Below are 18,081 nucleotides of genomic sequence, written 5' to 3'. Positions count from 1 at the left end.
TCCTAAAATCGCACAAAAATTATGAAGAACCTCCATAATACTTCTGATACATGTTTTTGAGGATCTACCAAATAACAAAAGGTCATTTGCAAGCATGAAATGAGAAATCATAGGCATTTTTTCCAACCTTAATACCCTTCCATCTATCTCCTTCTACTCGGTCACTAATCATGTGGGACAACTTGTCCATACATAACACAAACAAATAGGGGGAGATAGGGTCACCCTGTCTAAGACCCTTTTTAGATTCAAAATAATCTCATTTCTTACCATTCCAAACTACACTCATCTTGATAGAAGAAATATACTCCATAATAATATGTCTAATATTATCAGGAAAACCTATCTTCTCCAGCACATAATTGACAAAGTTATAGTTCATCATGTCATAAACTTTAGCTATGTCAACTTTGATAGCAAAACAACTTTTCTTACCCTTCATTTTATTTATGCTATTAATCATGTCCTGAGCCACTACAATATTTTCATGAATACTCCCAGATGATATAAAACCTATTTAAAAAGGGGATACAATACTATTCGTCTCCATCTTCAATCTATTAACTATAATTTTACTAATGACTTTGTATAAAGAACTACAAAGTGAAATAAACCTAAAATGACTTACTATACGAGGAGACTGAAATTTAAGAATCAAACATAAACTAGTATGGTTAACCTCATACATTGCCTTTTTAATCTATCATCTTTTAAGGCCTCATTAAGTTGCTGATAAAGTCTTCCTTATAGTTTGGAGAATCTCAATCTAGTATGCCTTCAATTATTTGTCTAAACATTTGTTGTAAATAGGTTCTGGTATCCTTAAACATTTTTTCAATCATCACATGATCATCTATCCACTCCCCATAAATATCCGTAATCATGTTAATAACTTTCCTTCTTCTTTGCACGACCTTAACATGGTAGAACCGAGTATTCCTATCATCATCTGCTAGCCACTTGAATTTTGATCTTTGTTACCACGCTAATTCTTCCTGATGCAAGGTCTTAGTTAGTTCATTCTGAATTTTGATTTCCAAATTATTCATCTCACAATGCCCTCTACCACTTTGCATCACTCTTTGAATACCACTCAATCTTCTCATGAGTTGATTTTTCTTTCCATAGATACTCCTTACCGTATGCATATTCCAATCAGTCGTATTATCTTTAACTCTGTTAAGATTTGGCACAAGTTGCTACTATCAACCCAAGCACTTTTGAACATTTCCTCGTATTTATCTTCTAAAACTCAAGCACATTCAAATCTGAATGTCTTGTCAAATTCATTTCTAGTGTTATCCTTTAAAGACACTAGAATAGGATGATGATCCGAAAATTCAACATGCCTTAGAACTTTAACATGCACATTCGAGAATTGAATTCTCCAATCTTCGTTACATAAATAAAGCTCTGTCAAGTTTTTCACACACCCTCCCTCTTCTATGAAGCAAGGGACCTCTCCATGTGTACTTGTGTCCCGTTGTCGCAACTTCTATCAAGTTACTAGTATTAATTCTTTCTTTGAATAATCTACACTTTTGAGTTGTGCTTTATTGAATGATACCTGTTAAAGTATCTATTTTTTTTTTTTAAATGTTAAAAAAGTAATTTGTACACTTTTACAGTTTTAAAGAATTAAATTTCACAATTTTTTAAAAATACTTATAAATTCAATTTAGTGACATGTTAACTCCCATTATTATCAAAAAAAAAAAAAAAGTTTGAAGTCCATTAAGTAGTAATTGTAAGTAATAATAACAGTGTCCCTCACTGCCTTGTGTTTTAACTCTACTCTTCATACTTACATTGACTTGGATTTTAGGATATTTATTGTAGTACCTACGGTTCTATCACTTTCCTATGTATGTGGCAGTTGTTGTTCTTGGATTTTAGTTTTTTTTTTTTTTTTTTGTCCTTAAACATGCTTTTGCAAACAATTAACACAAAAAAATAATTAAGCAAATAGAACTCTACATATATCTACTTTAATGATAGGAAAAAAAAAATTTCAGAGCTAATACCTTCATTTAGACGCTAAACACTTGCATTAGATCTACTCATTTACAAAAAAACCTTGTTACTATTGTAATTATTATTTAAGCTTCATGTATAGAATTTAAGGGAAAAATAATTTACACTGCCGTCGAATGAAAAATTATTTTAGAGTATATACACTATATTATCTTATTATTTTGTAGAAGAGTCATATTTGAATCTACTATATACCTATTATTATTCAATTGACCAATCTACCTAATTTACCCTTTCATCTAAAAAAAAATTACACTACAAAAAGGACAATTTCGTAACCTATTAATTAAACCACATTTTCATTACAAACTATCCATAAAGCCTTTGATAAATAATACAATATTTCACCTTTTCCGCTTCTCTACTGCCACGTGTTCTCATTTCATTGTCTGATTTATTTAAAATCATTTTAATTTCCAGCTTTCTTTTTCTTCCTTGTGTCAACCTTCCCTCTGTTTTTATTTTTAAATCAATTAAAAAGAGATGTGATTATATACATTTATATTAATTATGTTGAAATATATTTTTAGCTCTTACTTTTAAAATAATAAAGTTTTGATCATCTATTCAAATTATACAGGATTTAACTATTTGTATTCTCTATTTTCACTTTTCTTAATTTTTGAATCTTTTCATTTTTCTTCTCAATTTTATAGAGAGCATCAATATTTCATAATTTTTTTTATATATGAGATCTAAAATGTTATTAAATTTATTAATCATATTTAAATTTATTTTCAATTATTTATATATAATATTTAAATAATTTTTCCTTTATTTTACGAATGTAATTGAAATACTTCCTGAAATAACACAAGACACTACCAGTTGGATTCAAGTAAAAAAGCATACATATATATTACTTTAAAATAAGAACAGTATGATTTTCAAGCACTACTAGAGTTTAATTTTCAAGCACTACAAGTGTATAAAGTTTTACTGTGTTAGCATATCACTATCAATTATGTGTGTGCCCATAGAAGTGGTTATAATAAAATTCAAATGTTTCTAATGATAGAAGTGCTTTTAGAATTGTATTTTATCTCATTGAATATTAGTTTATAATCATTCACACAACTAACTTTTTATGTTACGGTCACCATCAAATTATTACCTTTATTTAAAGACAAAATTACTATTTTCAAATACAATTAAATCTATATGATTATCGTTCAACTTACAATTAAGTAAATAATTTTATATTTTTCATTTATATTTTAAATTTTGCACTTACATTTCTTATAATATTATGAAGTAAATATTCTATCAAAATTTATATTTTTTTCATGTCTAATTAATTTACATAATAAATAAATATTCTATCAAAGTTTATATTTTTTTCATGTCTAATTAATTTACATAATAATTAATAAAATTGTTCATAATGACATTTAACATTGACTTTCATATCATTCAAAATATACTACATCAAATAAACATGTACCCATGTGACAACACGAGTCTCTTACTAGTTGAATTGAAAATGACATATTATTGTAGATATTTTAATTCATTGTGATTTTTTAGATATTTTAATTCAATGTGAATGATCTAAAGATCTACCTGTAGAATATTTGAAGAGTTTGATATGAACTTAGAGAAGACACATTTTCAAGTCCAAGAGTAGGTACAAAAGGTACCACAAAAATCAGTACGAGTTTAATGTGTCATTATAACTTCCATCAACATTATAATACATGAGAAGTTGTGGGAATTCCACTCGATGAAATAGTTATTTGTTTGCTATGTTTGAGTTTTACTGTTCACCATGAACTGGGCAGCCAATGAAAGTTGATACAAGGGAATAGTTTCACGGGATATACACATGGAGTTACAACTTCTCAAAGCCCACCAAATTCTTGCAATAAAGAATTTATGACAGTATCATTAATCTCATTTTTTATCCAAACATTTTTATCCCAAGTCACGAAAAATTCTGGACAAATAAAACCAAAGTACAAATAAAGATTTCTAGGATTTCTACAATCACTAACACAATGAAGGAAAGATTCATCTTGTAGGACAAATCTAGAACACAGAGGCGATGCGACCATGTTGCGATCACAAGCAAGGCAAGCCAGGAATAATTTTCAGATCCAATGCCAGATTTGAGTTTCCGTGTTAGGGTCATGTAAATCTTCTTTGTTGCGAAGTATTTAAGAGTAACTACTCTTAGTAGTGTAAGTGTCACTTATATGATCAGACCAAATAAAAATATCTTCTATATTAGGGTTGAAGGTGATATTTTTGATGATGAGTTCAGTGATGATATGATAAAGTAATGGATATGCACATAGTCAACAAGAGCAACCAAGAGGCCAAGAAAAGTCCAATGGCTATACTAGAAGGAATATGAGCTTGGCCCATGCCTCCAATTATATCTATCTTTTAGCATATATTTTGCTCTAACAATAGAATTCCAAGTGGAGGTACTTGTAGTGGCAGAAAAAGGGAGTAAACGGGAACCAGACAAATACTTATGAGATAGGAGACACCCAAGGTTTATTCGTATTTTGAAGCATATTCCAAACCTACTTACGTAGGAGGTTCATTTTGACATTTCTAGTTGATCGAACTTTAGGCCACCAAACTTTCTCGAACATGCAATTTTTTTTACAATCGACCAAATGAATACCTGTGGTGGAATTGCCCTTCCAAATAAAATTTCAAGTCACACGATCAATCGTGTCACAATTTTCTTGAGGAATCCAAGTGTTTTGCATGTAGTAAAAAGGGATTGAGGTGAGAAACATGTATACTATCGGTCATCTTTTTGCTCCTCCAACAATGTCACAAAATTAACGAGCAAGAGTCAAAATGTGATAAAGTAAGGCACAAGAAAATCTCACCCTTCGAATTTCATTTCACGTCTTCCCAAAACACTCATAATCAATAAGAAGGTGATAAACATTTTCCTAATTACCATACCCCTACACAACAACGATTTGTATTTTCCATGATATAAATTATTGTGCAAATTATCTAACCAATTTCAACTTTTGTATAAAAACAATATAAAGCTATTTATTCTTTATAGATTTCTTTAAATTATACTAATAAATTCGCAAATTCAACACTTCTAAAAAAAATTATTAATCCATTTTTTTTCTTCTTATGAGTTTTCTCTTATATTCATTTTTTGAGTGATATTAATTCAGATAATAAAAAAAATCTAATTTTCAAGTTCAAAGATAGGATTATTTATAAAAAAAAATTAAGGATTAAAATTTTAAATTAAAATAATATATATATATATATATATATATATATATATATATATATATATATATATATATATATATATATATATATATATATATATATATATATATATATATATATATATATATATATATAGAGAGAGAGAGAGAGAATGCCTTCTTTATATGAGAATGTGAGAATGAATCTGAACCATTGAATTTTAAAATAAATGATATAGATTATGTGTGAAGATTTTTTTCTCTCTCCTCCATCATTAAAATAAAAGATTGAAGAGACATAAAAAAAAGATTCACAGATAATCTCCACCATTTATTTTAAAATTCAATGGTTCAGATTCATTCTCACATTCTCATATAAAGAAGACATTCTTATATGATATGCCATATATATATATATATATATATATATATATATATATATATATATATATATATATATATATATATATATATATATATATATATATATACATATATATATATATATATATATACATATATATATATATATATATATATATATACATATATATATATATATATATACATATATATATATATATATATATATATATATATATATATATATATATATATATATATATATATAACACAGTAAATGCATATCTCTTTTTTCTCTTAGACATAATAAAAATATAAAATTGAATATTTTTAAATTTCAAACTGTCTAGTTTTAATTTTTAAATCTTTTTATAGTAAGTAACTATACTTAAAAATCAGTTTGGGTTTATTGGTTACTTAAGTGTTAATTAATCAATAATTTCACAAACCTTTTCTACCACGTACCTTCACGTAACTGATCAAACTGAAAAACGCTATCGTTATTAATACCATCTTCTTCTTCTTCTTCTTCTTCTTCTTCTTCTTCGATCAAATTCATCTTTCGCAACGAATCAACCCTCCGATTCTCGATCTCGTTCCACTTCAGGTTCTTCATTCTTCTTCTTCTCTTTCCTTAATTTCACTTTAACAATCCAATTTAACCTAATTCGTAAACCTCATTTGTTTTAGGTTTAGTTTCTGACTTCAATTAGGGTTCTTGATTGTTATAATTTGACTTTTTTGGTGGAATTTTCTGATTGATTTTGTTATTTGCAGCTTGATTAGGTTGTTGTGGTGATTGTATTGTATCTTCTGGCTGTGTAGTTTTTTTGTGGAAATTGGAGATGAGTCAAAGGGGTTTGATTTATAGCTTTGTTGCCAAAGGAACTGTTGTTTTAGCAGAGCATACTCAGTATACAGGGAATTTCAGTACCATTGCTGTTCAGTGTTTGAACAAGCTTCCTTCAAATAGCACCAAATACACGTATTCATGTGATGGTCACACCTTTAACTTCCTCTTAGACAATGGATTCGGTTAGTATTTACTCTTTTTATGTATTATTTTCTGTTTTGGCTGTTACATAATTACATGGGGTAATGTTTGTATGATGTGCAGTTTTCCTTGTTGTTGCTGATGAATCGATGGGAAGGACTGTTCCTTTTGTGTTTCTGGAACGGGTGAAGGATGATTTTAAAAAGCGTTATGGCTCTAGTATCACGAATGGAAGTGACCATCCACTTGCTGATGATGATGACGATGATTTGTTTGAAGATAGGTTTAGCATTGCGTATAATCTTGACAGAGAATTTGGGTTGGTTTATGCTTGATCCCTTTGTAAGTTTTTGTTCACTTTTTAGTCGTTTGTTTTTATAGTATTTTGATGTTTTGCACAGGCCAAGTCTTAAAGGGCATATGCAGTATTGTTTGACACATCCCGAAGAAATGAGTAAACTGTCAAAATTGAAGGCTCAAATAACTGAGGTCAAGGGAGTAATGATGGATAACATTGAGAAGGTATGTGATTACTAAACCTAATCTCACACACACACACACACTTTTGGTTTACTTGGTGTAAATACTAAATAGTTCGTCTCTGGTCCTACTGTACTGTTCTCTTTCCTGTTTAGGCCTGTAAATCATATTCATATATAAGGGAGGATGATATTAGTATTGCTGTTCTATTTCATACTTGTGGAATTTAATTTTGCTTCATTATGATGGTGCTTGTAAATAAAGTATTTAGACCTGTATGGCCTTTCTGAAGATTTTATTTTTGATAGGCAATGACATCATTCGATCCCTGTAATCTATTCCACCTAGGCTATGTTTGGATGAAAAAACTTAATTAAGCACTTATAGCATAAATGCTTACATATTAGCTATTCCTATAACAAAAGATAAAATATAGTCAAGGGATTTTCTTATAAGCTTTTAGTTGTTTTCATAAGCTATCCTAAATAGTTTATGAAAATAAGTTGAATTAGCTCAGGGACAATGTCATAAGCTGTTTCTATTAGCTCTTCCATTCTTATGCTGGTTGGTAGAATCGAATTAGTTGATCCAAACAGACACCCAGTGTGAAAAATACTTTGATGTTTGTTGTGTTTTTCTTACCTGGTGGGACTCATGAAGCGACAACAGCATGAGAGCTCGACTTGGATACTATACTTTTTTATTCTGCCCAAAGGGTTATGTGTATAACACCCACTGGTCACTACCATTATATTTTAGCATCTTTCTGTTGTCAAAAGTCAAAACCTTTGAAAATGACACATCTGACATTCACCAAGCGAGGTAAACAGTTATTCAATTGACAAGTAACCACCCAACCATGTGAAATATTTAGCCTCTAACTTAGTCCATTTAAATATTGATTAAGGTGCTACCTTATGTTTTTTTTCTTCATGTTCTTTTCTTCCCTTCTTTTCATGGTGTTTTGCTACTGGCTACTGGCTATTGTTAAGGTTTTAATATCCCCTATATTCACATAGCTTTGCTAGCCTTACTGTGTTCTTTTCTTGTTTGATCTTTTTTAAAAACTCTTCCTCCCAACACACATGCACACAGCGCACATTTACAATTGTGTTGGGTCACATGCTTCTGAATTAACAGCCTAACAGATTTCTTTAGGTCAATTGATGTGGCAATGGCATTGCTTCACTTTTTATTGCTGATTTTCATTTTCTTGCTATTTACAATGATTTTTTAATCTCAGCGAATAAACAATTGAGTATATTAAGATGGCAGTAAGCATTCTTCACTTCTTGTTCAATGTCGTAGAGATAAGAATATTAGGGCTGATGAGTGCACATACAACACTACATAGGATTAAGAATGAATGCATAACCCTGGATAAGGGTAAAGATGGCAGTATACCTGTAAATGATTTGGGTATGTGTGAGTATGTACAGAACCCTGGGTAAGGGTAATAGTTTAGATTGAGGGTATTCTAACAGTTAGAAGTAATGAGAAGCCAAGAAAATTTATAGGCAAAAGTGCCGAACCACTATGAATGTTAGGTTTTCTGCACACATTTGTAAAAGACATGGAACCTTTGTTAATTGGAGCCAATTAATTTTGAAAATTTTCTAGTGATGAAAACTATGAATAATACTAGTACTCTTTAGAGTTATGGTTGGGTCTAACTCAACCTTACAAAACCGGCTTGTAAGGTGATGATTGATCTCACTTATAAACACACCACATACCATATCTCTAGGCAATGTAGGACTATATTCACCCCTTCAAACCCAACATAGTGTAGGTATTGGAGGCTGCAATGAAGGCAAGCCAAATGCCGCAATTTAGGTGGACTAGGGCAGACTGCAATGAAGGCGGAATTTCCAACAAATACTTCATTACATGCATCATATATTATACTGATCTAGCTAGTAAAATTTACATGGCTAATACAAGAAATGTTGCTTTCATCTCATCTTTTGATTGAGGCATACTTAGTAGTATTTAGATCCTATCATCTAACTGGATCAACACAAATTTTGTTATGTAGGAAAGAAACAAGCCATGATGAAAGTCCTCTGGCTAGGTTTGAAATTGTTTTTACCTTTGTAACAGGGCCTTCTCATATTTAACAAGATAAATTCCGGAACCATATTAAGTGCAAATGTCCCTTTTAGGCCATGGCTTTATAAGATGAGTTTAATTTGTAGACTACACTGTTAGTGTAAAAAGTTTTACATTGTCAATAAATCACAATCACTGGTATATATGACTTTAGAAGTAGTTATGATAATGTGTTTAATGATCAGGCGATTATGATTGATTGTGTAAAAAAAACTTTTACACTGATGGTGTACCTGAAAAAAAATTCCTTATAAGGTTTTGCTTGGGTTTGATGCTTTGATTTCATAGCTTGTATTTCAAAGTTTGCAATTCAATAATTTTCCTTTTGATTACCCATAAAATATAACAGCGTATAAGAATAAGTTTAGTAATTGTGACAATTACACAAACAGATAGGACGCTTACTCCCTTAGTAAGAAGGCTGGGTTAAATTGGGATACAGAAGAGGGTCCGAGTCCAGTTGGATACTTAAATTGGGATATACTTTATTTTTATGCTGGATGGTTATCAAGGCAATGTTTGCTGCCTTGTAATGAATAAAATCAAATGTATATACGATTTATATATCAGTTTCATCAAATTGGGATTCAGAATAAGCCATTTAAACTTTTTTTACAATTTTCTTCTTTCTAAACTCTATGTTTCTGAACACTCTAAAAATATCATTTTGCACTCACTGTTTTAAAGGTTTTGGATCGTGGAGAGAAGATTGAACTTCTGGTGGATAAAACTGAAAACTTGCAGTTCCAGGTATTAATTATCATCCAAATCCAAACATGTCTGAACTCTGAAACAATCTCCTAATGTAATTTCATTTATTTTGCATTAAAATTTAGGCTGACAGCTTCCAGAGGCAGGGCAGGCAGTTGAGAAGGAAGATGTGGCTACAGAATCTCCAAATGAAGCTGATGGTTGGAGGAGGAATCTTTATCTTAGTTATAATATTATGGGTTATTGCTTGTGGGGGTTTCAAATGTTGATTGGGTTATAAGAAATTGAATTCTGTACTTGGCACATAAGGGATGTAGAGAAAGATATATTCCACCTGTACATTGAATTTGATGCATGAAATTTATGGTTCTTATTGACTGTAATTAAGATTGTTTATGGTTCTAAAACTAAGGTCACAATCTAGCCACAACATTTTCCCAGATTACCTTTGACTTCTATTCTTTTTTGTTTCTAGTTCTCCTTTTGAATTTATATCTAGTTAGTCAATCCACATAACTTTGATTGCTCTGTTATCTTTAGTGTCAATTGTTTTTGTATTCTAGACGAGAGTACTGGTCAAACTTCTCGGGCTTTCTTGTGTTTTGTCAGATAAACAAACATGTTTGTTCTATCTTGCCAAGTCAAGTTTTTTGTCAGGGAAATTCTTCATTTGATCTTGTTCATTCCTATGTGTGGGATCTAAGTTGTGTTAATTCTATTTTGAGGTATAGGTACTGTTACTTTTATTGATGATTTTTAAAGAGTTTTTTTTTCTTCTATCAATAATTTTTTGACGTTCTATGGTATGGTTTCTCAATCACTTATATACAGCCTATATTCTCTTAGCCTTAACAGATTTACTAGTAGATATATACATACTCTTAGCCTCACCAAAATTATAAACAGTTCACTCAATCTAACTTACGACGTAAGAAAGATACAAGATAATTGTGATTTGTTTAGAATCTGCAATTTCATTTGCAAATATCAATATTTTGTAATTCTTTCAATTTCATACATCAATTCAATCAACTAAGTTATTTTTCACGTTTTATCTTTAGTTTATTGTTTATGCATTTCCTAAAAACATCCCCATACACTTAATTTACATTTTTTAGCATAGTTAAAGAATTCATGATCAATGAACATAATTTTTTTCTCCATACATTTGCTTAGAGACAAATAAATTATTGTTGAAGATTATCAATTATATCATATTTTTGACTAATTTTCAATTTTCAACAACGAAAATTACTTTTTATTTTAATTATTTTTTTACTTAAATCAAACAATAGTGGACATATGTCTCAAAAATAATTTTCTATATTTAACTTTCTACTGTCATACTGTTAATTTAAAACTAAAATAACGTGTATATAAAAAGAGATTTGGAAAAAAATTTAATTTTCATATCCTCCTTCTCTTTTCTTCTCGCTGACGCTAACTCATCTCTCTCTCTCTCTGATCTTCTTTCCACTCCTCTGCGATTCAGATCAGATCCCCTTTCCAAATCTTAGATCCTGCATTCGTAAGCTCTCTTTGTCTCTCTCTTTTTCTGATTCTTAGCAATGCAATCTCGTAACTAACAGCGCGATTGATTTTTGGCAGATTCAATTCAACACTAGAACACGCATTCTCCTCATTTCAATCATTAATTGAACAAAATGGTAACTCACCGTTGGTTTGATATTTCAGGAACCATTTCACATTCATTGTTCATTTTATCCCTCTTGATTTCAGTATTTATTGTTTATTCATGTCTTGTATTCATATTTATGTAATAATTTTGATACTGTAGTAAGTAGCTACTCCAATTTTGTTATGTGTATGTATAGAGTTATAATTCATGATCTGGTGGAAATGTCCTAACTTATATGCTGCCTATGAATCACGGACATTGGACAAGACACTGACACTTACACGCTGACACCACTGGTAATAATTTAAAAGAAATGAATCAATTGAATGTAATCACAACTGTCGGTATTGTGTTGCTGTCGGTATCCGACATGGACACGGACACTGACACATCTATTTTCAGAGGTGTCGTGGTGCTTCAGAGTATGCTGCCCTGTTTTAAAATTGAAATCTTGTGTTAGATAAACTTTATCTTCATAAGGTTCTAGCTTGATTTTTCTTCAAGATTACTGATGATTTTGTTTCATTAGGTGCAAGCTTATGTTGTTAATGTTTGATTTTCTTTTACCTCGAATTTAGTTATGTGATTTCAGTGTTATCAAATATACGCCATGGCGGTACTATGGCGGATATATATGACAGTTTTTGGGTTCACTGCAATGGTAAATATCGGCCGATATTGCTAGTTTTTCCACCATAGAATGGAGGGATTTTGGCTATCCGCCATCGAACATTGTGTAATTTTTAATGTTTGATTTCATCCTGAATACATTGCTGGTCAGTTTGATTAGGGTGGGGCAGGGTTTGTACAAGGGCCATAAGCTCGTGTTGTTTAGTACACTAGGAAAACAAGCATTCTTGGATTAGGAAAAATATAAGTTTCCTATATGCTCCTGATTTTCTCTTTGTACCACCATTAGTTGTTTTTTTCTTCAATTGTTTTTTGTTTTACAGGTTGTTCTTGCTGCATCCATTGTCGGTAAATCTGGTAAAGGTGAGTTCCTTTCAGCCCATGACTCACCTGTGGTTTTTATACTTAATTTTAGAACAATTAACACCGGTAGTTTATGTCTAACTCACTTTCTATTCAGGATAACTTTTTTCTTTTAGTTTATAAAAAACATCTTAGTCCTGAATTGATGTTTTATTTGATGTTGCCTAAATACTTATGGATTCAACACCCATACCCATATGCCAATAAACCTTTTGCTTTTTGTTTACAGTGCTAGTTTCTAGACAGTTTGTGGATATGTCTCGTATAAGAATTGAGGGACTTCTAGCAGCATTTCCCAAGTTAATCGGCACCGGGAAACAACACACATATTTTGAGACTGAGAACGTGCGCTATGTTTACCAGCCAATAGAAGCTCTATACCTGCTTCTTGTAACAAACAAACAGAGCAACATACTGGAAGATTTGGATACTCTGAGACTTCTCTCCAAACTTGTACTTTTTCTCTAATCCAGTTATTTTCAATTGATTGGTATTCTAATCTTGTTAGGAGCATAATTAGTTTTGTCATTAACTTGGTATGACTTGCTGACCTGAATCTAGAATTTTTGTGCCATGTCTTCTCAATTTTCTGTCATATTAGTGTTTTCATGGGATTTTGATGGTACAGTTATGAGATGCATAAGTTCCACTTCTTCATCTAAACATGGTGTTTAGTACATTGAATGTCATAGGTAGGTTTAGGATTGATGAAATGGATTTTTTGTGGGAGGTGTATCACTTTTTTTAATCAGTTGTAAAGCCCTTGGATCAAATTATTTCTTAGATTCATCACTTAATATTGATAGGTCCCTGAATATTCTTATTCCCTTGATGAAGAGGGCATCTGCAAACATGCCTTCGAGCTGATTTTTGCGTTTGATGAAGTCATCTCTCTTGGGCACAAGGAGAATGTGACCGTTGCACAAGTTAAACAATACTGTGAGATGGAAAGTCAGGAAGAGAAGCTGCACAAGCTGGTTATGCAGAGCAAGATCAATGAAACTAAGGATGTTATGAAGCGAAAAGCAAGTGAGATTGATAAAAGCAAGGTATGATTGCAGGGACTACTATTTATTATTACTCCCTCCGTCCCAAATCTATTTGAAAAATAAATTTGTCCCAATTCAGTATACTACTTTACAATGCATCACTCTCAAGTCAGTATATTCAATTGAGTTGGTTATTTTAGGACGGAGAGAGTAATTTCTTATGTTTTAGCTTTTAAGACTGGGATTGCTCATGATTTTATTGAACATAATATATTATTGTTCAGATTGAAAAGAATAGAGGTGATAAAGGAGGCTTTGGTCCGTTAACCTCAATTGGATCTGGAAGAATTGAAAATAGCTCCAATGATTTTAGCATATCTAGCACTGGATCTGGCTTTGGAAGCGGTACTGGTTTTGGATTGACTACTGATGTTGATCCCTTTTCTACCAAGCCAAAAGGTTGGTTTTCATAGATTCTCCCAAATTATTCTAGAATGCTTTTAAATGTAACGATTTAGAATGGCATTGAAGCCTACAGTATCCAGGCAGTGCTTTATTTTATATCCAAATTAACATGTATCTGAAATCTGAATAGAGTAAGCTTTTCATTTATGTACTCTCCTATTCACTCCCTTAGGCCGTCCAACTGCATCTGCCACTGCTCCGTCAAAGGGTCTTGGTATGAAGCTTGGTAAATCTCAAAAGACAAATCAGTTTTTGGAATCACTGAAAGCAGAAGGTGAGGTCATTGTTGAAGATGTTCAGCCAAGACTTAGCCAGACTCGAACAGCTGCCCCGCCGCTTACAGATCCTGTCACTTTAACTGTTGAGGAGAAACTAAATGTGACACTGAAACGAGATGGCGGAGTTAGTAATTTTGATGTTCAAGGCACATTGTCTCTCCAAATTCTTAACCAAGATGATGGATATATTCAAGTTCAGGTATGGCATAATCACTATCTCCTAAGCTTTATGTCTTGTGACTGCTGGTTTGCATAACCAAGAATTTATTTTGAATCGTAAATTAGTTACCTACATGCAAAAGTTTTAATTCATTTAATTGCATCATCATTTATAAAAAAGTTCATGTGAAACGAATTCATTTGCTGATTTAGGTGCTGTCTATAGAGTATTACATTCTTCTCACGCTTTACGCGAGATTTAGTTTGCACTGATATGTTGGATAAATAGTTATGTATTTTTCTTATTGGTAATGTTTAAAAATCAGTCTGTTTGCAAAGCTGCCAGGTTTAAATAAGTCAATTATAAAGTTTTGGCTAGAATTTTTGAAGCATCGATGTTATGCTCAAGATGAACTGTTTTTGTATGCTTTAGCCACTCTGTCAATCTCCTTGCTTACATTTGAGAAAAAAGGTCATGTGAAACAAATTCTTTCACTCCGGTGTAGATGTAATCTATATAAGTATGTACACACTCTTCTCATGCTTATCGTGAGGTTTAGTTTGCACTGATATGTTTGATAAATAATTATCTATTTTCTTGTTGATAATGTTTAAAATTCAGTCTGTGTGCAGATGCTAGGTTTAAATAAGTCAATTATAAAGTTTTAGCTAGATTATTTTAGGCATCCGTGTTATGCTCAAGATGAGCTGTTTTTTGTGTGCTTTAGCCATTCAATCAATCTTCTCGCACACATGATGGTACTGGCATGTATTTTCAATCGAGAAAGGCGTGTTCTTTAATTAATGAATGTATGAATGACAGTATTCAATTATTGGAGCAGCGAAGAGATTTTCCTCCTTCTGGCAATTCAAGAGACCAGTCTCCCCAGACTCTTTTGTTCCTTCCTTTTATTAACTTCCCTAGCTAACCTAGCCTAACTACAGCTAAGGCAGTTAAAGCTATCGTTAGTTCAGTTAGTAACTGAAAGTGGCTCCCTACTATCCTTGTTACTTCTCCTACTGTACACGCATCTAACAGGTGGTATATTAGCACAACCATTAGGTCATGTAGTTGCGGATTCTTCTACATTTTGTACTGAAAAAGAATGGGCCTGGAAGGGAGAACAACTACGACAATCAAGCCTTATTCTTATTTGGACTAGGTGAGGGTTCTGAATGAGAAGTAAAGGAAAAGGGCCGATATGGTAAGGTTGCTCAAGTAGGCCTAAGAAAAGAAATTGAAGAGGAGGATAATGAGATTTGAAATAATTGTAAATTTGTAAGGTGATTACAGTGATAGTTCTTTTGTCAATCACAGAGCATTCTGGTGCTTTTCATATATGATTTATTTTAGGATTTTTTACTGAAACAATCATTTCGGTTCCCAATTTGGTATTACTTTTTACCCATGAATAAAAGATTAAGAGTTGTTTGTACATGGAAATACAATTTTCAATGTACAAAAGGATATATTTTTCTGTCCGATCAATTTTTTTTTCTCTCTCTACATTTTTCAGTCGTTTTGTACATTACCTAAGTCTTGCTTCTCTAGATGTTTGCTCCTTAAATCTTTCATTCTGAAGTGTTCCTGTTCTCCCTCCTCCTCAATACCCTTTTTGAATGCATATATCACTTTGGAAGACAACTGAAGTATTGTTACTTTCATACTGTGGCTTGTTTTTGCAGGTCCTAACTGGTGATAATCAAGCCATCTCTTTCAAGACACACCCTAATATGAATAAAGAGCTATTTGCCAATGAACATATTTTAGGTCCAAAGGATCCCAACAGGCCTTTCCCCACTGGTCAAGCCAGTGATGCTGCAGGTGTTGGACTTTTAAAGTGGAGAATGCAAAGCACCGATGAGTCAATGGTGCCACTAACAAGTGAGTTAATATATATCATTAACTGAGGTCAACTACTATGTTTTCATGCAATAAGGATTGACAGTGTTCTATATGTTTCTAATGCAGTCAATTGTTGGCCCTCTTCTTCTGGAAATGAAACTTACGTCAGCATTGAATATGAGGCTTCATCAATGTTTGATCTACGGAATGTTGTGGTTTCAGTACCTCTCCCACCTCTTCGAGAAGCACCATCTGTTAGTCAGATTGATGGAGAATGGAGGTGTGTAATTTGTTGTTTTTCTTCCTTTGAACAGATGTTAGGAAGAACCATCATTTTTACTTGTATTCATCGCTCTAAATCATTTTATTTCTCACTTTACATTCTTGCACGCTCAATAATTTCCTAATAAAACTGGATTTGCAGGTATGACTCTAGGAACTCCATTTTGGAGTGGTCTGTCCTTCTGATTGATAATTCAAATCGCAGGTATGCTAAATTAGGAATGATTTTTTAAGATATAACTTATGCTATATTACTAGCCTTACATTTTTTTCGATTTGTTTTGTTTGATCTTAATACATTTGGCAGTGGGTCAATGGAGTTCGTTGTTCCACAAGCTGATTCATCAGCATTCTTTCCCATTTCAGTTCGTTTTATGGCAACCGATACATTTAGTGACCTGAAGGTTCGGATGTTTTATATTTGGTATTCAAGTTTTATCAGGGGCAATGGATGTAAAGTAATTTGGAACGATGGTCAAAATGGTTTGGTTAAATTTTTTCTTTTTCTTCTCTTTGCAGGTTACGAATATCATACCGGTTAAGGGTGGTAATCCTCCCAAATACGCACAGAGAACTCAGTTGATAACAGAAAACTACCAAGTTGTGTGAGTGGTTACATCTTGGCTTTGAACTTCTATGGCAGTTTTGCTTTTATATCTGCGTCTCTTTCATAAATAGGAAATACTTCTATTTTTAAAGAGTAAATGTAAAATTCTATTTTTATTATTATATTATTCAAATATCACATTCAATAAAAAGATATTAAATCTAATATGTAAAAGTATAAGCTCTTCTCCTAATCCTTTATTTTTGGAAACGAACTAAAATTGTATAAGAGAAATTTTGCTTTCTTTGCTGCATATTCAAATAATTGAACTTGGCAACTTAAGTTCTGCTGATTTGAATGGTTACGTTATTACATAATAAATAAACATAATGGATTCTTTAAGTTATTTAAATTTAATCTTTTTGATAAAGTTCAACACTTAGTCAAACGTTGGACGTTGGCACCATTCTTAAAGGAGGTTCAAATTGTGGTTCATTACACTTTCTAAGAAAACTTTGAGATGAACGAAGGCTTTAGTGTAGGTTTGAAATGAACTTTGAGACTCTTTTCGAGTTTAGAGGAGATGAGCTTGGAAGACTTTGGGTAAAACAGAGGAAGAGATACGAAGGAAAGGATAGTTAAAGGATTTTTTTTTAATAATACAAATAACGAAAATTCAATCCAGATTGTTTCTTATGGTATTTTCAAGATTAAGATATAGTAATGATAAAATTTTATTTATTATATTTTATGGAGTTACTCATTATCATTGAATAACAACCTATTTTTTTTTTAATTTATTATGGAAGTTGTTCGGAAAGTATCATCTGAAACCTTATAACTGGATTGTAATTTTTGATGTTGTGTAAGAAGATTCTCAGCCTGGTGTTTTACACGATGATTTGGGAAAGAAAACAAGAGTTTATGTTACGTGATTATATGTTTAAATAAGTTCTTGCAAAATTTTCCAAATTATGTTTTAGGATAAT

The 18,081-nt window shown here is 31.7% G+C and overlaps 2 protein-coding genes across 2 annotated transcripts; both read left to right on the top strand.

Moving 5' to 3' along the window:
• Positions 1–6,048: 6,048 nt before the first annotated feature.
• LOC131642392 (vesicle-associated membrane protein 727) lies at positions 6,049–10,339 on the top strand. The gene is made up of 6 exons (XM_058912647.1): positions 6,049–6,204; positions 6,375–6,632; positions 6,715–6,910; positions 6,993–7,113; positions 9,871–9,933; positions 10,020–10,339. The coding sequence occupies exons 2-6, from the start codon at positions 6,443–6,445 to the stop codon at positions 10,161–10,163; spliced, it is 714 nt and encodes a 237-aa protein (XP_058768630.1). The 5' UTR covers positions 6,049–6,204; positions 6,375–6,442; the 3' UTR covers positions 10,164–10,339.
• Positions 10,340–11,287: 948 nt separating this feature from the next.
• Positions 11,288–17,345, top strand: LOC131642380 (coatomer subunit delta-like). The gene is made up of 12 exons (XM_058912640.1): positions 11,288–11,422; positions 11,503–11,561; positions 12,487–12,526; positions 12,756–12,979; positions 13,333–13,575; positions 13,800–13,974; positions 14,153–14,457; positions 16,104–16,302; positions 16,390–16,543; positions 16,688–16,750; positions 16,853–16,949; positions 17,065–17,345. The coding sequence occupies exons 2-12, from the start codon at positions 11,559–11,561 to the stop codon at positions 17,152–17,154; spliced, it is 1,593 nt and encodes a 530-aa protein (XP_058768623.1). The 5' UTR covers positions 11,288–11,422; positions 11,503–11,558; the 3' UTR covers positions 17,155–17,345.
• The last annotated feature ends 736 nt before the right edge of the window (positions 17,346–18,081 follow it).

Source organism: Vicia villosa, linkage group LG1, assembly GCF_029867415.1.
Source record: "Vicia villosa cultivar HV-30 ecotype Madison, WI linkage group LG1, Vvil1.0, whole genome shotgun sequence".
Lineage (NCBI taxonomy): Eukaryota > Viridiplantae > Streptophyta > Magnoliopsida > Fabales > Fabaceae > Vicia > Vicia villosa.
Note: the sequence above shows the minus strand (reverse complement) of the source record. Positions and strands in the feature narration are given on the sequence as shown.

Excerpts from the sequence above, each read along its gene's own strand:
- LOC131642392 (XM_058912647.1), top strand. The coding sequence starts at position 6,443 with ATGAGTCAAAGGGGTTTGATTTATAGCTTTGTTGCCAAAGGAACTGTT. Across the intron at positions 6,633-6,714 it reads CCTCTTAGACAATGGATTCG|TTTTCCTTGTTGTTGCTGAT; the intron begins GTTAGTATTTAC and ends TATGATGTGCAG. Across the intron at positions 7,114-9,870 it reads TGATGGATAACATTGAGAAG|GTTTTGGATCGTGGAGAGAA; the intron begins GTATGTGATTAC and ends ACTGTTTTAAAG.
- LOC131642380 (XM_058912640.1), top strand. Across the intron at positions 13,975-14,152 it reads CTTTTCTACCAAGCCAAAAG|GCCGTCCAACTGCATCTGCC; the intron begins GTTGGTTTTCAT and ends TCACTCCCTTAG. Across the intron at positions 14,458-16,103 it reads ATGGATATATTCAAGTTCAG|GTCCTAACTGGTGATAATCA; the intron begins GTATGGCATAAT and ends TTGTTTTTGCAG.